Source organism: Peromyscus eremicus, chromosome 17 (assembly GCF_949786415.1).
Source record: "Peromyscus eremicus chromosome 17, PerEre_H2_v1, whole genome shotgun sequence".
Taxonomy (NCBI): Eukaryota; Metazoa; Chordata; class Mammalia; order Rodentia; family Cricetidae; genus Peromyscus; species Peromyscus eremicus.
Genome location: NC_081433.1, coordinates 10,751,694 through 10,769,107, shown reverse-complemented (window position 1 = coordinate 10,769,107; position 17,414 = coordinate 10,751,694). Strand labels below are relative to the sequence as shown.

General features: G+C 40.9%; 1 protein-coding gene across 1 annotated transcript in view; it reads left to right on the top strand.

The window, feature by feature from the left end:
* The window catches only part of Csmd1 (CUB and Sushi multiple domains 1), a 1,274,530-nt gene that overhangs the window by 1,168,725 nt on the left and 88,391 nt on the right, over positions 1–17,414 (top strand). The window contains 4 exon segments of the mRNA XM_059244994.1: positions 339–452; positions 7,542–7,730; positions 11,539–11,685; positions 14,749–14,937. Coding sequence (XP_059100977.1) covers positions 339–452; positions 7,542–7,730; positions 11,539–11,685; positions 14,749–14,937 — 639 coding nt within the window.

Sequence of the window (17,414 nt, the reverse complement as noted above, 5' to 3'; positions counted from 1 at the left end):
AGCCCTGCTGGGTCTGCTGAAGCCATTCTCACATGCCACGCCACAGCCTTGCTTAGATCCCAAACAACTGTGGCACTTCTGTTTATTTAGGGAGGCATTTGGAAAGTAGGACAAATGGTTGCATTGGCCAAGAAAAAGGACAGCTAGATATGGTCTCTTTTTAGAATATTAAATTTTATAAACTAAGAGCTAAAAATTTGACTTTTTAAAGACATACATAAAGTGAATGTAGACACTCTTTCTGAAATGGTTTGCTAACTATTATAGTTCATTATGCAGTCATGCCAGTCAAATGTTCCAGGAATGTCCATCCCAGGGTGTTGGGTTGATTCTTTCAGGGGACTTTGTGAAGTACCAGTGCCACCCTGGGTACTCGCTGTCTGGGAGCGACACATTGACATGCAAACTCAGCTCACAGCTCCAGTTCCAAGGTTCTCCACCCACCTGTGAAGGTAGGTCAGGTCCTGCTGCATGAGTTGCTCTGACAGTCTCTGAGGATAGGTTTGAATTTGACCCAGGTTTGTGCTGAGTCAGTCTCACAATGTAAACAAGCTGCCAACAGAGGTATTGGATGACTCTTTGACCTTTAGCCCACCCTCAAAAATAAATCTAAGTCACACTCTTTTCAACTAATGCATCATGGGAATATTCAAATACAGCAAAATTAAAATATTAAATATTAAATAAAAAATAAGCATCAACGAGCAGCTGATATCCATCCCTGATGTTACAGCCCTTCTCTACATCTCTGTAATCTGCCTCATGTTTTGGGTCCATCTCAAGCAAACTGAGCATCCTGGGATTTCCCTGTCAATACTTCATCTAGATTTAGGCGTCTGGTGTTGAATCCTTTGTGTATAAAAATGTATAAACAATGGAATATATCCACTTTAGGTTTTGTATATGCATCTAACATAAACTGACCATATCTAACTGGGTCTTAGATAATTTACAACAAAAGAACAGAGTTCTAGACTGCGCTTCTTGGTTCACTTAAGAAATATAATTTAGTAGGGACCACTTTCAGGTACAGTGGGAAGAAACAGCCTTAGAGGGTCCAAGGAGGTCAAAAATACTATCTCGTTCACTGCCATTGTTTTCAACTTATTCTAAATAATCACAGTTCTGATAGGGAGCCTTTGAGAGCAAGACTCACCCTGTTCTGGAATGTGGCTATGCTATGCACCAGGAAAAAGAAACAGCAGGGAGAGCATTGTCAAGGGACTAGAGCCCCAGGGAGGGCTTCTCAAGTGATTGGCATGTCTCTCTCCTTTACCCATCACACACAATGGTGCCAGTACTTATGTGCTTTTGAAGAGGCTAAAAGCACTTGTGAATATCTGGTGAGTTTCTCATATGTGTACCTCACATGTGGTTTCTCTGCACTGCCGAACATACTCATACATGGGTTTTGTCTGGCTGTCTAATAACATCCTGGGTCTTGAGACTTGATGATGGAGTACCCTTGTCACCTTGAGAACAGGTCACCACCGCCAACAACATAGAAAATGGGCTGCACTTGGGAATGAATGACCACTGAATGTTCACAATGCCTTACATCACTCAAAAAAATGTAACTCCAGAATCACTAAACACAGAGAGCTCACACTATTGGGAAGCTACTGCATTGGAGAGCAGCCACCCCAGTCTGCTCCAGGCAGAGTGACTTTCCATGACCAGTGGATGAAACCACGATGCATCTTTATCCTTTAAGTGCTCAGATGCCAAGCTAGGGCATAGAGTTAGGAGACCTGAGGCATTTTCTTGGGTAAACTGGGTGCCTCTACTATATTGACATGGTGTTGATGGTCTTGGAATTCTCTTCTTAAGTTGAGAGAACTTATACTGTTGAACTTTGGCCATTTTATACTTATAGGCAAACCATCACATTTTAAAGGTACATTCTAACCTCCAAGTTTTTCAGGATGGAGGGCTTAAAACAAGCCCAGAAAAGGCACGTGTATTGTTTTGTATTCCACTCACAGAATGAGGAACACTCCTTTGATGTTATATTGTCCTGTCCAGATTAACTTGGTTTCTACTGAAATGAAATTGAGCTCAAAACAGAGTAAGCCCACACCACTGTGAACCCATTTTCTCAGTTCTCTGTGCACATCTACCACCTGTGCACCCGATTTTCCACAATCTCAACTTTGGCTCTGTCTGGAGGTGAGGAGCCTGTGACCTCCCAACTCTCTAACTAATGTTCCCAACAGCCCTGGGTTCTTTTTTCCTTCTGGAGCAAATCCGTTAAAAAGAGATGAGAACAATCTTAGTTGTGTTTCTCTGAGCAACTCATTATTTTGAAAGGGCTCAGATGCCTGTCTTTTACCTGACCTTAATCACTTAAGCACTTAATTATAATCTTTCTCTGTTTTCCTAATTATTTTGTAGGGCTCAAGTGGGGGTCAGTCCCTCAATAAATTCTTGATGGGAAATCATGTTCACTTCGAATCTCACTTCTTCAAATGTTATATTATACACTCTTAACAGCTCCCTGAAAGCTGCCAGCAGTGTGTGGGGAGGGGTAATGGAGAGGACTGCAGGCTGAGCTCTGGAAGGTTGCAGTCTGTGCTGAGAATTTACTACCATGTCCAAACTCTACCTTTAATCAGGGAAAAACTGAGTGAGAGATGGCAGCACATTAGGACTTCCCGTGTTCGGGGCAGAAGGTGTTTTAAGGGAGACTGAACAACGAATAAGGCATCGGAAGCAGAACAAGATGCCTGGTACCCAAGAAAAAGGAGCAGCTTGCCCTGTGGGTACTTTAGGGAAGGTGGTAAGAGAGCCAGCTCTCACAGAGCCTGGCTTTTAGGAGGCCTTAACTGAAAAGTGGCCTCATCCTACAGACCACTAGGAGCTCACAGAAGTCTTCAGAATGTGCATTAAAAATAGACTTGGGCAAGCAAGATAGCTCACCAAGCCTGACTACCTGAGTTGGATTTCTGGGTCCCACATGGTGGAAGGAGAGAATCAACTCCTGGTCTTTGTCCTCTGACCTCCATACAACAATGCTCTAGTGCATGTGCCTCTTTTCCCCCACCTCCCCATCCCTCCGTCTCTCTTTCTCTCTGACACACACAAAGGAAAATATCTTTAAAATTTAGAAACATACATCTGGGTGGGTGGTCCTTTAATCCCAGTACCCGGGAGGCCGAAGTGGGTATGAGACAAGCCTGGTCTACTACATAAAGAAACTCTGTCTCAAAGAGGCAAAACAAAACAAACACAAACGTAAGTGGTCAGTGTTCGCTAAAGGGAGCCCACGTCTGTTTGGCGATGACCTTCTTCTGGAGGCATCAGAGGGAGGGCATTTGGAAGGGTGTTGAGTGCAGTGTTCTTTCCCTATGCCCACAGCCCTACCCCCCTAGGCTTTGGGTGACAGAGGGTCTTTTCTTAGGGTCTTACTGGTTTTCACCATTCTCTCATCCTATAGGCATTTGTTGTTGTTGTTGTTGTTGTTAGTTTTCTTAATATTTTTTTTTTAGAATTTCATACATGATTTCTGTATTTATACCATTTCCAGTCCCCCTTCTCCCATTCCAACTCCCTGTGTCCCTCCCCCAACTCCTTCTCAAACTCATGACCTTGTCTACCATATTAATTGTTTATTAATTACATTTATTTATTTATTTATTTTATTATTGTTAGTTTTTGAGACGGCATCTCAAATGTAGACCTGGTTACCTGAAAGTAACTATTTAGACCAGGCTGGCCTTGAGTGCACTAAAATCTTCCTGCTGCAACCCACAGAGTGCTGGGATTAAAAGTGCGCACTCCCATGCCTGGCAGGAATTAAGTCTTTTTTCATTTGTTGTTTTGGTTTTGTTTTTCTGAGGGTCTCTCTCTGTCACCCTGGCTATCCTTGAACTTCTATGTAGACCAGACTGGTAGAACTCACAGAGATCTGCCTTCCTCTGCCTCCAGAGTCTTGGCATTAAAGGCACGCACCACCATACCCTGCTAAGGAGTTAATGACCAGAAATTCTAGTTCAAGTTCCTAATCCTAAACTATTTTTGCTATGCCCTGAAAGATGTGTTAAACAAAGCGCTTCATGTTTTTAAGCCTCACAACTGATCTTTCCTAATAAATAAATAAAATAAATAAATAAAAATAACTGAGTATGATGTGTGTGTGCCAAGAGGAGCTAGCTCCAGTTGCAGGCAAACTCCTTTATGAGGTATCTCTGATGGCCCCTCCCATAGCAGAAGTTTTATCAAATGTCTTTTGAGGTGCAGGGGGCTATAAAGGTATCATTGCTGCTGGAAAACTGAGATGCTCACCCTCCAGAGGGAGTGGGAACCTTCATACTAGCTGAGTTGCTCCTGGCAACAGTTTATAGCAGCTTCCAGGAAGGAGTAAATTCCCAGGAAACAGCAGGGCAGACAGGAGGAAACAGGGACATTTGGACTGATTGGGAAATTCGTTCAAATGTATTTTGTAAAATAATGTTTGTGTCTGGAAATAAAGCATTAGGTGTTACAAGGAACTTGATAAAAAAGACTTTGCTTATATTTTCATTTCGTCTTCTCTGCTAAGCAGTGAAAACATTTTAAAAACAGAAGGAATAAGAATGAGTCTGCACAAGGCTGCTTCCGATTTGGATAGCTGCTCTGTGCCCCAGCCCTGGAGGTGACCATGGCTTTCCAGGTGGCATTCAGCAACTCGTTGCAAAGTTTCCTAGTTCCAGATGGTCCAAAGTTCAGTGTCATTTAAAACTCTAGTTGCAGTGGTAGGATATACAAGGTGGAAGCCTGGCTGAATATTTCCCCAGTGAAACACAGAGAACAGGCTCTACTTGGTAGCACCTGCCTGTCGAGAAAAGGAGGGTATGTAGCCAGGACATTTTCAGTTTCTGTAATACTTCCGCCCATATGGCACCTTCTATTTAAGAAAGACATTTACATCTGCCACATCTCTCTTAACCCTGAGGGGTAGCTGTTACAACCCTCTATTTATAGCAGAGACAGAAGAAGTGTTGGCTCTCACTGCAACATGAAAGCAGGTCCATGAAATCCCTGGGACTACATTCTCAAGCCCACACAGGTGTGCACAGACACAGAACCCAATCTATGTGCCGCATTCTTTTTAAAAGTATCAGCATGTCCAATGGGCAAAGTAAATTTTACCAAGTGACCTTGTGACTGAATGAATGGGTTTGCATCTTAGTAAGCACAAAGACTGAATGTACAATGGAAGATGAAATAGTAGAGCGAGGGGGACAGTAGGAATATTTCCAAAGCCAAGGTATCTCCCAAGGACAGAATCATAGGGAGTTTTTAATTACAGGAGCCTATTTGTATTCCTATAGGAAAGCATATAAGGTGTGGTTACATTCCTGTGCATACTTAGCACAGGCATACATTATGGAGCATGCTCAGTTTGAGGTTATAGTTCAAGAAGAAAGCTGGAAGGTGGATAACTGTTCTGTGGTATTTTGATTGTGTTTTGAAAAATAAAGTTTGCTTGGAGTCAGAAGGCAGAGCTAGCCACTAGCTGACCATAGAGGTTTGGAGGACTGTAAAGAGGGGAGACAGGAAGAGGTAGGGTGGGGCTGAAAGAGGATCTTGGTCTTTTTGGCCAGAGGAACAAGAGAGGTAGGAAGCAACTGGCGGCTGCTCCTTGTTCTCTAATCTTTCAGTCTTACCCCAATATTTGACTCTAGATTTTTTATTGATAAGATTAATCAGATTAACACTTCAGATAACTGGGCATGCTTAGCTCAAAGTCATAGAGTATGTGTTCAAAAGCTTAGCAAGAAGACACAGCTCTGCTGGGCATGCTGGATTCCATGTTTTAATGAACAAAGTTTTCTCAGAACAATAAACCAGAGTGCTCACTGACCTGAGCAAATTCTTTCCATTTTCTCCCACCTTAACTAAAATGAGAAGATAGAACTCAGCTGATATGTCAGTGCAAGAGTTTCTCCTTTTTATTTGTTCCTTTTCTGTCATTGTAAAAAAACAAAAAACAAACAAAAATGCACACAAAAAGCAACTGATAGAAGAAAACCTATTTTGACTAATGATTCCAGGGGAACAAGAGTCCACTGTGGTGAGGAGGAAGAGTCCATCATGGTGGGGTGGCATGGCAGCAGGAATAGGGAGCAGAGAGATCACACCTTTGTGGCAAATCCAAAGCAGCATAAGTAACAAGAGGAAGTAGGGCATGGCTGTATATTCCCAGAGCCTACCCTCAGTGACGTACTTCCTCCAGCACATTGTACCTCCTTAGCTTCCCCAAACAGTATCACCACTGTGGACCAAATGTTCAAATGCCTGAACCCGTGGGAACATTTCTCATTGAAAACACTATCCCTGGAAAGTGCCAGCCCCATTTGATAGCTAATTGTATCATCACCATCACTGCAGAAAATAGGACTTTTGGCCGAGTGCCGTCTATGACTTCCATTTGGAATTACTTTCAGCATCATTACTGTAATTAGTTTATACTGTGAATATTTTTTAGGACTTTGATCTATAATATTTTTTAAAAGATTCTGTGGTAGATTTAATTGCATATGTTTTTTTTTTTTTGTCTAAAAGTCTGTTAAACTGTAAGGAACATTTCAGTTAGACTCTGAATGGGCAACCTTCAAAGACAATATTTAGGAGTGACACTTTATAAGCTTTTCCCTCCTGTTTGAGAAGTGTCTTCATATTGAAATGTATGTGTAAATAATAACACACAGTTAACTCATTAAAATGGGAAAACCCACCAAATGAGATGCCCATCTTTGACAAATGCTCATTGTCTTTGGGAAAATGTGGGTACTGATCTGCTTAAACTCTATGAATAATGCTGGTGCATCACTTTTTATGTGCTATAGCTGATTGGGGGTTTCTTTGTAGCTCTATAAGAAAGCATTTCTGTAATATAACTTAATTCAGCAAGGAGAGATAGCATTAAGGAATTCTTTTGATGATTTTACATTAAAATTTTCTTAATTAGCCTAGAAGTAGCTGGATCAAAATAGAAGGTTGAAGAGAAAATGTGTCACTAAACTTGTAGTATCTTAGTGTTTCAGTAAAAGATATTTTACTTTAGAAATCATGGGTCCTGCTGAAAATTGTAGCAAACAGTCCAGGGTGGTTTTGACAGTGTTTTCTCTGATTCTTTTCATACCTAAATGGTCATATCAAATATTTAGATGTTATTTATCCAAGTATAACGAGGGTCAGAATGGAAGTGGGAATTTTTTTATAAAGAGCTATATTGTTTTATATTATATTGAAGATGAGATATCTGTCTTTACTTTTGCATTGAGATGACTTGTGTTGCTGTGATAAAAATTCATGAGGCCTCATCAGGGTGGTCCATAGGTGCAATGGCCAGTGTTATGTAGATGCAGTGGAAAGCACACACTGTTCATTATGACTCTACCTCTCTCTGAGGTATCTTTGTCCTGTATTAAATGTAGTCAGAGCTCAATAAACTGTCTTCTCCTTTCATGGGACCTTGTGTAGAAAGACAGAATCTATCCAATCAACGTTGGATTCATTGTGTTAATGCAGACCTCTAACTGTCTCTTTCTCTTTAGCACAATGTCCAGCAAATGAAGTACGAACAGAATCTTTTGGAGTGATCCTCAGTCCGGGGTATCCAGGCAACTATTTTAATTCCCAAACATGTGCTTGGAGTATTAAAGTGGAGCCAAACTTTAACATTACTCTCTTTGTGGACACATTTCAAAGTGAAAAGCAATTTGATACATTGGAAGTATTTGATGGTAAGCCTCTTCAATGTGCATGTCTCAACGCCATGAGTCTCATTAATGAAAACACCATCTTAATGTCTCAGTGCCAAGATGGGTCAGATTTGTCTAATTACATCTTCCCACAACAACCATAGCACAAATGAATCATGATAAGACTTGAGCTTTCTCAGATATCAGATGACCTTCAAACAATACTATGGTGTTATGTTGCAGTTTTTCTGCAGGCGTGTGTGTGTGTGTGTGTGTGTGTGTGTGTGTGTGTGTGTGTGTGTCAGAGAGAGAGAGAGAGAGAGAGAGAGAGAGAGAGAGAGAGAGAGAGATGGGTTTTCTAGGTACTGCAGGACAAGAGTTCTTCCAGAAGACTTTTATCACTCCAAATGTCTACTTTTCTAGAAATGAGTGGCTCATATAGACACCTAAGTGGTAAATGTTGCCAATGTCTTTACAGAGTTATTTTATATAGTGAAATTGGGTGAATTTGATGCCCAATGATGCTGCTTTCAACACCAACAAAACAAGTGCTTTGGTTTTGTACAGCTCTAATGAGCACCTCAATATACCAGTGTAGGTAGCTGGATAATCAGCTGAGTTGGAACCAAGGCCAGTGTTTCAGAAGCTTCATCATTTCCAAGCAAAGTAGATCTGTACCCAGTTATGTGTGCCCAAGATCACAGGGTTTTCTCATGTTCCATAGATTTGTCATTGGGTTCAGATTAACAATAATATATATACGGTGATAAAAATTACTTTAATTGATTTTGTGTGTTTCCATGAGTATCACTCACTTGATGGAACGTGAGAAGTAAATCACTTGTGTGGATTGACCCACAGGAGTCACGTTCTGCAGATGGCTGTATTGGAAATGAAATTCTCAGTGTTATACCCAGAAACAACAAACAAACAAAACACACACAAAGGAAAACAGTGCCACACAGGCTGTTGTCTCTGTGTTTATTCACACAAGTATAGGTGTATATGCCTATTTGAATCATAAGGAAGTACTGATAAGGGGATTATTGCAAGCTTATGTGTCTCCTCCGTTTCACTTCCACTGGAATATGGAACACAAGGCTTTCATGCTTCCAAATTTCAGGAGCAAAATCCTTATCAATAGTTTTTCACTAATTGCTTACAGTCTGGTATTGTCTCCATATGGCCAGACCACAACCAAGACCAAGGGCTAGAGAGTAGACCAGAAAGATGACAAGCACGGCTTCTGTCAAGCTAACAGATGCTCATGACTTGCATTGCTCTGACTTCAGGTATTTCTCTATAAAGAGAAAGGTCAGGGCTCTGTGTGGAGAACTTCTGTAAGTGATGGCATTTTTTTTTCTGCACTACACATCATTCCTATCTTATTTGAATGGCACAGGTGTTATTTTATACTTGGTGAGCTGAGCAGAAGTAGGCTGAACACACTGGCTGTGAGCACCATTTGCTCAGAGTATATTACTCTCTATAGCTCAAGTGTAGCTTTTCCATACTTTTTTTTCATCATCATAGACTCAGAGAAGAATGGTGTCTGAATTCCTGACATGGTTGGCTGCTGAGACCGCATCATTGGCTGTCCTGGGAAATGGACCTGCACCTCTCCTTTCTGAACTATTTTTGATGCATGCTAGGTAGAGGCATGCTCACTATGATATAGACAGAGAGCAGATGGAGAGTAGTAAGGGGTTTGACGAGAGATTAGCAGCTCTTGAAAATGCACTCTTGCATTCTGTCAGTAAAAAAATGACATTTAAAGTATGGCGAACTCAGGATAATTTCCCAGCGGCATTTTGTTTCAGAGGGCACACTATCTTGTTGAACAGCCATGAGCAGATACCACACAGCTCACACCTCTGCCCTCTTCCATATAAAGTGAGGTCACCCTTCTGTAGGTAGTAGGCAGGTCACTTAGCAAACAATCATGTGAGACTTACCTTTCATAAAGAGAAGAATCCTTTCTGGGGACCCTCCATACTAACTTCCACCCCTGTTTATACTTGTTTTTCCTCCCGTGTTCTTGCAATTGCTATAACCAAGTCCCTGTGATGGAGAATATTCTCTCAGACCTGGAGAATGAGAATTGAGGATCCAAGTGTAGGAAAGCTGATGTCCCTGAGCTTCTCCTTAGCCGCAGATGTGTTGTCTTGCTGTGGCCATCATGTGCTTGTTCTCTGCATGTCTGTGTGCCAATCTTTTCTTCTTGTCATACACCATTCAGGCTGAGTTCAGGCCCACCCCTGCAAACTCATTTCAGCTGAGCTCTCTCTATGTAGAGCACATATCCAGGGGCAGTCTCTTTCTGAGTTATTGGAAACAGGAATTGAATGCATGTTTGTGCAGAGTCCAACAGAGCCTTGCACAGTTTCATTTGGGGAAAGTCGCTAGAAATGGTTTGGGAGTAAGAGGAAGTGAAGCTGTGATTTGTCAGTATTTTCCCACAAATGGAAATTCTGTGTGTGATTCAAAGGTGGGTGTCACTCGCCTTGATAACTTTAGATTATGAAGAGCCACAGGAGGCTCATTCACCAATTCTCTTACACATTTTCCACGTGTGAACTTGTGAAATGCAGAAAAGCCAGTAATATTTTTAAGCTAAGGCAATGCTGTTGCATCCACTAATAGAAAGGGAGCTGAATAGAATTCCTATTTCTACACAGTGATTTTTCTCTCAAGTGATGTGAAGATGCAGTCATAAGAAGTTACACTGGATGTTTAATAACTTTGCTGTATAAACATTTTGAAAACTTTTGCATACACAGAATAAAAATATATGTCAACTGTAACTTTTAGCTGATTTTCGCACTTACTGGGCCTTGCTCTTGTAATTAAATGAGGCCCAGAGAATCATTTAGAATGTCCACTGATGCACATGTCCCCTTCTAGCTCTACTGTGGAGACTAGCAGCCCAAAGAAAGAGTTAAATGGACCAATGTTGTAAATGTTCCTATAGTTAATTCCTCATCTCTCTACTCATCTGTCCATCCATCCATCCACCAAACTATCTACCCATCCAGCCAACTATTTAACAATTTATCTAATTGCCTACCAACCCATCTGTCCATCTATCCATCTACCCATGTATCCATCCACCCATTTATCAATCCACCTACTCACCCATCCACCCACCCAGCCATCTATCATCTCTCTGCACATGTGTTTCTTATGTTGAACACATTTGAATTTTTTAATCACTGTGATACTAATCTACAAATGGATGCTTTTAGATACCTTTATGCTATGCTTGGATTTATCTATATGGATATACATATGTTCACTTTATTTATTTCGGGTACTATATAAATTTAATTTCTCCTGATGACATTTCCAGCACTTAAAGTTTTGCTCCAAAGTTTATCAGAGCAATAATATTGGAATATACATATTTGCTATATAAATAACTTTTGTACCTCTGTGCTAGAGTTGATGAATTAAAGCTTCAATTTTACTATATATCACCAAGTTGTTCCCCAAAGTGATTGGCTTAACTTATACTCCACTGACATTGCAAGAAAGCTTTTGGTTTTCCACATCTGCAGTATATTGTAAGTTGTAATGATAAAATTATGTTCACATTTTCAAATGCCACTGTTTCATTGATGTATTTGACTCATTTCCAGAGAATGTCATTAGTACTTATGTACTTGACTCCCCTCCTCAAGATTTTTTTTCTTAATTATGTAGTGTATTTGTTGTTATTTTCATTTGAATTTTATTGTTAACTTTGGAAATAAATAGCTATATATTGTACATATGTTTAATCAACAGCTATGAATGATCTGCATTTTGTAGGCACTCACATCTAAATGTTTTGTTTTTCTGTTTTATTTAGGTTCTTCTGGGCAAAGTCCTCTGTTAGTGGTCTTAAGTGGGAACCACACGGAACAATCCAATTTCACCAGCAGAAGTAACCATCTATACCTCCGCTGGTCTACGGACCATGCAACCAGCAAGAAAGGATTCAAGATCCGCTATGCAGGTGACTAGTACGGCCTGGACATTAACTGAAAGGGTTTTCAGTATCACGTGTCATCATTAACAATAGGTGTAGGTTATGGTGTAGCTCTGACTTCTGGCAATTAATGGCCAGCAAGAGGGAGAACATAATGGAGAATTAATCTGAGTGACAGTCTCAAACTAATTAGCAAACTTGATTAATATTTTAAAATGTCTTGATGAGAAGGTAAATATTAAAATTTTATACCATAGACAACAAAGACATTTCCTTCAAATTACAGTAATGTAGTCAAAATTAACATTAACATTGGGAAAAAAAATGAGAGATAGTTAGATTGCCATAAATGGCAAAAACAGTAATCAGCTATTGTCCTTAGCATGTTACTTTATCTATATTGCATTCTATATATTTCTTTATCATTACAACATGCATACACTTTATATACTAGTCTATATTTTGTATGAACATTTACATTTGGCGTATATATATGTGTACTTCCAAAATCAAAATCTTATCAAAATCTGAGTTATTTTATCTTTAATCTATATTCTTTAATCATTGTCTTTAAGTTGTTCTCTGTGTTAAATTGATGGAATCTTCAAGCACATTAATGGAATGTTAAACCCCATGTACAATCGTCAATGTGATCTGACATACACCAGTGTTTCTGTTACCCGCTGAGAGCACAGGGAGGTTAATTCCTGGGAACAGTTTAGTGATGAAGCGCAACCTCTAAGTTTCTCTCAGTCGGCAGTAAGTGGGAAAGTCTTGGAGCTGTGTCTTCCTTGGAAAGATACCATCTAGCATATTAGTTGCAGAGTCTTTTGAAGGGCTTTTCTTCCCACTGGTGATTTGTGTTTTCAGGGCAGAGATCAACCTTGGGGGAGCAAGGTGAGTGTTGGGGGCTGGGAGTTTCCAGCAGTTTCTAGTTAAAAGAGATTAGAAAACCTCTCCAGCAGTCAGGCTTTGAAACTTGAGGTGTGGTGACATGGCCAGGGAATATGGTGTGAGAACACTGGGCAGGAGATGTGGTATGGGGACAATGGGCAGGAGATGTGTGGGGACAATGGGCAGGGGGTGGGTGATGACAAGGACAGGGGATGTGGTGTAGGGACAATGAGCAGGGAATGTGTGGGGACAATGGGCAGGGGGTGTGGTGTGGGGACAATGGGCAGGAGATTCAGACATTCTTCCCTTGAAAGTGTGATGAAAACCATTCTCAGGCCAGTTTCACAGACAGCATCTGAGTAGGGATTGGATTAGCACCCTTGTTCTGAAGAAAGGATGATCAGACTTTTTAGCCTGTTTGAGTTTATTTCCATGTGCAGAAGTGACTAGTGCAGAGGAAGTCATGGTGAACAGAATATATCTCATATCATATGTGGTGAGTTATTTAGCTCGCTGATATGAAAGACATAACCTCTATCTTCCGAAGCATATTTCCATCCATGGGCAACAGACTCTTTAATCCAGCCATATCAGGAGGGAGGCCACGAAACGATATGTCTTTCTCATGGAGATGTACCTGCATGTGTCATGTATTAATATGTATATACGTAATGCATATACACTCATGCATATGATCTGTGTAATATACATAAACACAGATTTACCCTTAAAATTCAGAGAGACTCTGTTTTCTGTTAGGAATTCATCAAGAGGTAGGCTAGTGTGCTCCAGCCCATAATATATAGTCCACATGACCACATCCTACACATCTGCCCATTACATTTGCCTGATACACATGCTGTAGATCTTCCCACTACAGGCCTGGGCTTTGCACTATGTGATGGGAAAGTGGGTTGTTCAGAAAAGGAACTGGGGGTTTCTAGCACTGAACTCACACTGTATTGTTACTTTCACTTATTCATGGACATTCATGCAATTATCCAATACAGTAAAACAGATTAGTAAAGACAAAATAGCTGTGTTTCACTAAGTACGTAAATAGAATATAGGACCTTTCACTCATCCAAATGTATGCATCAGAGTGTGGCTTTAAAACTAATACCTGTTGGGACTGGAGAAATTACTGTGTTAAGAGTAATTTGGACTCTTGTAGAGGATCCTGGTTTGGTTCCCAGAGCTCGTTAGACTCACAACTGCCTGTAACTCCAGTTTCTGAGTTCAAATCACTGAGGGCTTCTGCCTGCATGTGATGTACATACATATACTCAGGCCCATAAATATTATATTTATATATATATATATATATATATGTGTGTGTGTGTGTGTGTGTGTGTGTGTGTGTGTGTGTGTGTATTATACTAATCCTAGGAATCTGGAGAGATGGCTTCTCAGCAAAGGACACACACTGATCTTTTAGAGGACCCAGGTTTGTTTCCCAGCATCCACATGGTGGCTTATAACCATTTACAACTCTAGTCCCAGGGTATGTGACCCCCTCTTCTAGGCTCCAAGTGTACCAAACACACACAGTAATAGACATACATGCAGGCAAAACACTCATACATATAAAAAATTTAAAAAAATAAATATAACCTGATGCCATCTATGAGTTTAAAAACGTCTCCCAACAAAGAGGGTACACAGATTTTTGTAACTTGAAGTTCTACATTTTTTACATTTGAGCAAAGATTTTTTTATTCAAATTTCATGTATTATAAAAGAAGTTTCATGTCTATATCATAGCACGGTCCATCAGGCTACTAAACAAAACCTCATGTCTTGATTGTGGAAAAATGTTCAATGTCTGTTGTCTTTGTTCTAATCATTCCTTTCTGAAAACATAGAGAATGTTTCTGTTGCAGATGTAGTGCCCTAAGCAATGCCCCATCACTTCTCACCATTGTCTTTACGAGAGGCAGCCTGAGGGTACCTCATGGAGAACCCACCATGAAAATCTATCATTTTCTGGCCATGCTGAAGTCAGCATCCTCACTAGTGCTGAATCACAGCATCAGGTCCCTGAGATTTACAAGAAAACCTTGTGGGGCTTTTAGATTCTTATTTTAAAAGATTGTGCTTGCTGCTCATTTCCCAGCTTCTAGAGATATTTTGTTGGCAGCATGCCTCTGTCCCACGATGGTTTGTAAACTGCTTGTGTCTGTTCCTGTGTCCCAGCTCCTTACTGCAGCCTTACCTCTACACTTAAGAACGGTGGCATTATCAACAAAACCACAGGAGCAGTGGGGAGCAAGGTGCATTACTTCTGCAAGCCTGGATATCGAATGATTGGCCACAGCAATGCCACCTGCCGGCGGAACCCAGGGGGCGTGTACCAGTGGGACTCGATCGCACCACTTTGCCAGGGTAAGAAATGGCTTCCCACCCAAGCCAGGATTCCATTCATTGTTCTGATTTTAATTGTTCTCCAGAAATTGAAGAGATTGTGCATGAGAGCTGTTGAGAAACCGAACTTGGTGTCGTGGTTGCTTTGCTCATGGCTGTGACAAATAGCAGATAAAGCGCACCTTAGGAAGGGAACACTTGGCCAGGTGGTGGTGGCACACACCTTTAATCCCAGCACTCGGGTGGCAGAGCCAGGTGGATCTCTGTGAGTTCAAGGCCAGCCTGGTCTACAGAGTGAGTTCCAAGACAAGCTCCAAAAACTGCACAGAGAAACCCTGTCTCAAAAAAAAAAAAAAAAAAAAAAAAAAAGGAACACTTATTTCAGCTCATGGTCCGAGGTACGGTCCATCCCAGCAAGATGGTTTGCTGGTTCTAGGCTGTGATGGTGAGGCGTCAAAACTGCTTGCTCACATCTCTGGACAAAGATGCAGAGAGAAGGGAAGAAGGGAATACTTGGTGCTCAGCTACCTTTGACCTATTTCCATTTTTCAATCAGTCCAGGCTTCCAAATCATGAGGGGGGCGGGCACTCAAATTCAGGAGGGTCTTACTCCCTGAGTCAATCCTCCCTGCAAGTCCTCTTGCCTGACACACCTAGTGTGTGTGTGTTTCCTGGGGATTGTAAATCCAGTCAGGTTGACAGCTGAGACTTGCCATCACAGTAGGTTTATGACGGAACAGTTAAGCTTCCCATTGATAAGGCAAACATTGCTAACATTTGCAGAAGGTTCCCATGAATCTGCACTGCCTGAATTCAGAAAATGAACAGCAGTCTCTAGGCTGTGGCTATAGTTATTCTAATTATAACGTGCTCTTTATCTTGAATTTAAAAAAAAAAGATTATTATCCCATTAACATTCAAAATAACTTTTCCTGATCATTGCATGATTTCAAAATAACCCTACGCCCTCAAAAAAAAAAAAAAAAAACTTGCTTCTTCATTTTAAACACTTTTCCTTTAAGCTACATTTTTTTTCTTTGACTATTTTAATCTAGGGCTTATAAATGTTGATTTCCATATTCCATTTTTTAAAATTTTATCTAACAGATGCATAGAAACTAAGTTTTCATGTAAAACATTCTAATTTAGACTCAAGGGATCAAGGTGGCCAAATTTTCAGTTTTGTCTTGAGGTTGATATTCACAATGAAGTTGCTCAGCATCTGAACATCAGTCAGTGATAAGATATGAATGAATCTTGAAACCAGCTGCCTCATTTCCCTTCTACATGAGCTTTTCAGTTTTCTACGACTGCTGTATGAAGGAGTAACTGATTCACATCATGTTTGTCTGTTTTTCATCACATCCACCATTATTAGAACCTTACCTTGGTTTATGCCTTCACCTCTAGAAGTTCTTCTTTAATAAAAGATAAACATTAAGTAGCTTCCAGTAGCTTGTCCTAATAAAAGCGTTAAAGGTTTCCCTCCAAAGGTGGCTGCTTTAACAAGGAAAAATAACGCTTCTTATTTGCTTTATGACTGTCAGTGCATGAAGTGGCACTGAGGTCACTCTGCTGGACACTTGTCCACTCAGCAAATTTAAACAAGGGAATACATGTGTGGCTTCCTAAGGCATGTATTGGAAATCACATAATTCCCTTAAGATGATTGATTTAGTGCCAGGATCTTTGGCTGTTTTCATTGGCTTTGCTTTGGTTCTGGTCTTAGTGAATCAGGTACGTTGGTAGGAATGTTACTCGGATGAGTAGTCTAGGAGACATGGGGAAGTCTAATCAAAAGAACACTTAGTGACCTTATACCTTTCCGGTTCTGCAAAATGGGAGTTTTGACAGTTGGTTTCAGAATTATTGAAAGGCTTAAGCACAGAGGTACACTATACCTTCCAGTAGGATGGGAAGGTAGCTAATGTCACTGAGGCTGGAAGGTGATTATTCACAGGGCGCTTGCTCCAGGCTCACTCTGTATCCTGGGATCCCACATGACAGGGCTGGACCCAGCCTTGTCCATGATGGCTTGTCTTTAACAAGTGGCTCACTTTGTTTCCATCCTGATGGTCTGGGACGGGCAGAAGCATCAGGCCAGATGTAGTCTGTGGGCTTCTGAGAAGTAAGGATTGTTTTTCTCTCTTAGCTTGACCTTTTAAATGATTTCTCTCAGCAAAGCTGTCTTGGTTTTTTACCCTCCTTGATAAAGCCAGGCATATCTCCTGTCCTGCAGCCTTCATTTCCTGCCTCAGAGCAAGAAACTCTGCCAAGCAGCTGTTTCATTATCAATACACTGATCTTCATCTTGAGGAGCAGCCTGTGCGGGAGCTGAGATTTCCTGCACTATCTCGGAGATGCAGTTAAATGGGAGCATCACAGAGCACGCTTTCAAGCTGCCCCTGTTAAACAGTGCAGTGCCCACACAGCTGTTTATTTGAAAGCTCATGCTCGGAGCCCTGTGTGAGCTGGAGCTTTGGTACGGGGGTCGCCTC